The 5,907-nt window shown below is 42.4% G+C and overlaps 1 protein-coding gene across 1 annotated transcript in view; it reads left to right on the plus strand.

Moving 5' to 3' along the window:
* The window catches only part of Kif13b (kinesin family member 13B), a 159,126-nt gene that overhangs the window by 52,032 nt on the left and 101,187 nt on the right, over window positions 1–5,907 (plus strand). The window contains exon 3 of the mRNA XM_028758708.1: window positions 5,306–5,318. Within this exon, the coding sequence (XP_028614541.1) occupies window positions 5,306–5,318 (13 nt within the window). The remainder of the gene's footprint in view (window positions 1–5,305; window positions 5,319–5,907) is intronic.

Genomic DNA, 5,907 nt, shown 5'->3' on the forward strand with positions numbered 1-5,907 from the left:
TCTTTCTTTCTTTCTTTCTTTCTCTCAAACTCACCCACCAGTAGAGGACAGAAGAGATGATGGTGCTTGGATTATTATTGATTGACAGTGGCAATTGGTTGGTTTAATTCATTCTGACATGTTTGTATCTTTTTTTTTGTTGTTTTTTGTTTTTTCGAGACAAGGTTTCTCTCTGTAGCCCTGGCTGTCCTGGAACTCACTCGGTAGACCAGGCTGTCCTCGAACTCAGAAATCCGCCTACCACTGCCTCCCGAGTGCTGGAATTAAAGGCGTGCGCCACCACCACCCGGCAACATGTTTGTGTCTTAAGTATATGTAATATTGCGTGAATTATTTTTAGATCCTGCATCAATCTTATTCTTGTCATAGTCAGAGGAATTAATGAAACATTCTCAGGATTACCAACATATATAAAATCATCATGGAATGTCTTCATAACCAGTCTAGCAATTAATGCAAATTTATTTATTTTCATGGTATGATTTATATTTTGAGTGAGATGTGAATACAGGTACCTAAACAAGATCAATAAAAAAGAGTAAGATAGCCGGGCGGTGGTGGCGCACGCCTTTAATCCCAGCACTTGGGAGGCTGAGGCAGGCGGATTTCTGAGTTCAAGGCCAGCCTGGTCTACAGAGTAAGTTCCAGGACAGCCAGGGCTACACAGAGAAACCCTGTCTCGAAAAAAAACAAAACAAAACAAACAAACAAACAAACAAACAAAAAGAGTAAGATAATAGTTTATCATAGAACCAGTTTTTTCCTGAAGTACTGAACCTTTGCATGTCAGGGGTTAAGCAGTGCTCTCGGTGGAACCCAGGGCCTTGCAGGTGCTAGAAAGGAGCTACATCATGTCTTCTTTCCAAACTGACTTTTCCAAAACAGCAGCACCTTCCCTGTTGGTCCACCTGGATCGTTAGCATTTTCATTTCCAGTGCTGTGGCTGTCTGCTCACTACTTGGGGGACATTGGCCACTGCAGGCAAGAGTTACATTTGGATGCTAAAGTTCATGGTTGGGAGTGTGATGAGATAGTCTGCATGGATTCAGATCCATCCTGTTAGACAATATCAAGGACAAAGGGAGGAATAGTAACTTTGTGTGGAGAGTGTTACACTCTAGCCAGCCAGGCACACTACAGTGAGCCCTGGATGTCTCCTGTTTCCTGGTAGGATGCATGCACATGAACATCTGTTATTTGTGTTGATAATTGCCAAGCACTCAGGCTGACTTTGAGTCCCGAGGAAGCCTTAGGTATCTAGTCTGAGGATGATCTGCAAACAAAGCGGCCAGTGTTCTAGATGTCCACGATAGCCAGATTGGCCTGGGTTGGAGGAGACATGATGACTTCAGACAGTCCAGGACTCTGGACCAGGAAAAGTACATGTGACGGTAGTTGGCAAAATTTGGATATGACTGGGTGTTATTCAATAGGTTGTATGTTGATAGGTCTGTCCTGACTTTGGTCACTGTAACTGGGGTTCTGTAAGTCATTAGCGTGTAGGGAAGCTTGACCAAACAAGCCTGTGCAGGAATTCTCTGCACACTATTTTTGAAAGTTTGAAAATAGTTAAAAACGAAGTTAAGCAATGAGAAAATTAATACAACAGAGCTAGGAAATAGAGGCTGTGGTGGATGTGCTTTGTGCCAGCACTTTGAATGGGTTAGGAACTTTTCTTTGCTTCAAGATTATCTGTAGTGGGGCTCACTGAGGATTCTGGGTAAGGGATCCTGAAACCAGTGAGTGGTGCCTACATGGAATTTCAGCTCTCTGTTGACAAGGTCTTGTTAAACTAACTAATTAATTAATCTGCTTATTTTTGTATGGGGCAGTAATTATGTATTGGGGTGTCCTGTGACCATGTAGGTTACCTGAGCTTTGCTTGTTGTGGCTCCCAGACTCCCTAACTGGAAATGTAGCCTTGTAAATAACTTAATGGTTTCTGTTTTTATTGGGTTGCTTTGAATTCAGGTGAGTCCAGGGATTCTTCTGCAGTGAGTCATATATTCAGTTTGATATTTTATTGGTTGCATTTTAGGAAGAGCTGATTTTAAAAGTTTTTTTTAAGATTTTTCTTAAACTTGAAATATTATATTAGATGTATGTCTTACTGTTCTCAGAAAAGACAAGATTTTTCATATACATATTAAATAACAAAATACTGTCTTAAGACCCACTTGGGAGCCTTATTGTAGGTTGTCTTAAATAGATTTCTTATGCTGTGATAAAGACCATGACCAAAAACAACTTGTAGAGGAAAGGGTTTATTTGATCGGACAGTTTAGAGTTGTTACCCATCTCTGAGGGAGGCCAGAGCAGGAACTCAAGGTAAGAACCTGGAGGCAAGAACTTAAGCAGAGGCCACAGAGGTGTGCTGCTTACATTACTGGCTTGCTTCTCTTGGCATAATCGACCTGCTTTCTTATACAACACAGAACCACCTGCCCTGGAGCGCTGCACACAGTGGGCTTGGCCCTTTCACATCAATTGTTAGTCAAGAAGATTCCCCCGCAGTTTTGTCTATAGGCCATCTGGTAGAGGCATTTCTCAGTTGAGTCTCCTCTTCCAAGATAGCTGTAGCTTGTGTTGATTGTTAAAAACCCAACCAGGTCATAGGTAATAATTAGAATGGAGGGATTGGACCGAATTGACCAGCATGGAAGGAAGGCTGTGGGTTTGATAATCATAAGACTTACTGCGTTCGAGATGCGAAGTTACCATGAGCATTGTAGAAGCAATACCCAGTCACCTCATATGCATGGCTGCAGCCTTTACACTCTGCATACAGTTGAAAATCTGCTTTGCTTACAAATGCCTGTAACAACGGTAATATTTGTCGGTGACCTGTTTTATAGATTGAGTGGTGTTAAAATGGGCATTTATTGATTGTGATGGTACATATGTGTCATGGCACATGTGTAGGTGTCAGAGAACGTTTTGTGACAGTTGGTCTTCTTTCACTATGTGGGTCCTAGGGATCAAACTCAGGGCATCAGCCAAGTGCCTTTACCCTCTGAGCCATCTCACTGGCTTAGGGCTTTTTGTCAGGAGGTTTTCCCATATCTTGTTAGTTCAGAAAAGCAGATTTTCTTTCATATCTTAGCCCTGTTAGATATGTTGCCCCCAATTTACCAGATACTTGGCACCACCTACAAGACATTTATTGTCTTCATCTCAAGTCATTTGGTACAAATAAATATCACATTTTTTTTTATAGAAGAAAATCTTATGAGACGAAGGGACAAGAAAGCATGTGGACAACCACTGGGGACATTTGTATGTAGTATCCACTTAAGCTTAGGCTGGATGCTTGGATTCTTTGAGGAGGACCAGGTCACTATTCTTGTTTCACTCAATATCTGGAAGACTCAAAGCCAGGAGGGACTCCTGCCTTTAATGGCAGCACTTTGACTCTAAGTCAGGAGTGCTCACATTGGAGGTCTGCTGGATCTTAACAGTAAATTCTAGGCTAGCATGGATTAGATAGTGAGAATTCATCTTAAAACAAAGAAAAATAGGAGAACATAGTTTCTTTTATGCTTAAGTTGGTTTTGAGTTTGCTGTGTGAATATAAGTGAGCATGGCTAATCCTTCACTTGCCTGCTTTCAATTGATCCAGGAAAAAAAAAAAAGAAGTATGTGTATGTATTGTTGTCTGTGGAGAGGGAGGACAACGAAAGCAGCCTTGTTCAAGGATAGCAGTTGGTGATTTGGGGTGAAGGGTCTCTGAGAGTTTGTTGGATCTCAGGCCTTAGTTATTTTTTCTGGCAATTTCAGACAGAGGGACCAAGGAAAGGTTGAAGTGGGTGGGTAAAGTGAATAGGCAAGTGAAGAGGGTATGTACCAAGTGACCTAGAGAGTAGGAGCTCACTGTCAATACATTAGTTGTTCCTTTAATGTAACCTTTTTTCCCGAGCTAGAACAGAAGTCCCACTGGATGCGACGATCTGGATAGGTAAAGAATATACTTGGCTGCTGTGAAAACCTCAGGAAAGTTCTAAATGTGAAATCAGGCAACAGGTAGTTTCTCTTGGAGGGGATAGTGGTTGAGACAGGATTTTTAAAAATTATAATTATTTTTTATGTGTATGGTTATTTTGCTTGCATGTATATCTGTGTATCATGTGCCATACTAGTGCCTGAGGAGGCCAAAGAGGGTGTCAGACTGTCTGGAGCCAGAGTTACAGACAGTTGTGAGTTGCCATGTGGGTACTAAAAACTGAATCCCAGTCCTCTGGAAGAGCAGCCAGAGCTCTTGACCACTGAGCCATCTCTTCACACAAAGACAGGATTTAATTATATAGCCCAGGCTGGCCTCAGACCTATAGTCCTCTTGGCTTAACCCCCTTTCCCGTAGTAGCTGGGATTACAGAGAAATGCAGTTGCACCTGGCCCAGAAGTCAAGCTTTTGAAAAGGATGATTTATGAATCGTTTGTCTTAGTGTTTTATTGATGTGAAGAGACACCATGACCAAGGCAACTCTTATAAAGGCAAACAAACATTTAATTGGGGCTGGCTTACAGTTTCAGAGGCTCAGTGCATTATCATCTTGGTGGGAAGACTGGCAGCGTGCAGGCAGACATGGTACTGGAAGTTCTACATCTTGATCTGGATCCAAAGGCAGGAAGAGGGAGACTCTCATCCACACTGGGCAGGGCTTGAGCATTAGGAGACCTTAAAGTGCACCTACACAGTGACACACTTCTTTCAACAAGGCCACACCTCCTAATAGTGCCACTTCCCATGGGCCAAGCATATTCAGACCACCGCAGGTATATACAAAGATGAGCAAAAATGCAGAGGCAGAGCCATTAGGACTCACCCCTAAGTTCTCTTAGAGCTCAGGTCCTTCTTCCTGTTGAAGAGTCACAGGTTAGTCAGGTTAACCTGTTCCCTCCCTTCATTGGTATTAATTTACCCTTCATTTACTATTTGGTTTCAAAAGTAATATTTTTTTTCTCTTTTCCTTTTTATCCCTTTTTCTTTTACCTTCCCTTCCCACCGCCTCTTCTCAATCCCCTCCCGCTTTGAGGCAGAATCTTATGTACCTTAGACTGATACTGAACTTAGTATGTAGCTCAGACTGACTTTAAACTCCTAATCCTCCTTCCTCCAGCTGCTGAGTATGGGTTGTAGATGTGCCGGCTTGCTGGTATTTGTTTTCTTATTGCAACATTTACATTCATTATCTTTTGCTGTTCAAAAAGAGTTTTCTAAACTATACTTTTTTTTTTTTTTTTTTTTGCTAACTCTCGTTCCTTTTTTTCCCCCATGTGCATGGCAACATTGCTGTCTGGAACTCAGGGGCCAGCCAAAGGTAAGAGTTCTTCACATGATGCTTGTAGAGATTCCTGTGCATATCCCTGAAGTACTGGTCATTTTCTTATCAAAACTGAAAATTCCTTCTTCCTGATGGTTTATAAAAGCAGTATAAGCTGTCATCTGTCTCACAACTCTAGAGCTGTTTATTGGCACAGTGGGTTTTGGCCAGCTCTGCCCAGTCTCCTAGCAGCCCAATATGGGTTCCTTGTGTGCTGTAGATTAGCATGAAACTGATTGTTCCAGACTGGTCACTCTGCACCAGTCCAGCTCATTTTGCTCCTGGGCAGTTGGAGATGTTTTGCCAGACCCATGGGGTCCTGGTGGAGCTCTGATGATGGGGTCCTGGTGGAACCCTGATGATGGGGTCCTGATGGAGCTCTGATGATGGGCTTCCTCTAGGGGATGTACTTGCAACTTACATTGCCAAATTCTGAGACTGCTTTTAAAACTTTTTTTAATTGCATTTTTTTACTATAATGAAATATCTGAAGCCAGGTTCTGTCTTCCTTTCTTTCTCTTTCCCTCCCTCCCTCCTTCCTTTTCTCCTTCCCTCCTCTCTTCCCTCCCTCCCCTCCCTTCCCCTC

This window comes from Grammomys surdaster, unplaced genomic scaffold (assembly GCF_004785775.1).
Source record: "Grammomys surdaster isolate TR1022 unplaced genomic scaffold, NIH_TR_1.0 126219, whole genome shotgun sequence".
NCBI lineage: Eukaryota > Metazoa > Chordata > Mammalia > Rodentia > Muridae > Grammomys > Grammomys surdaster.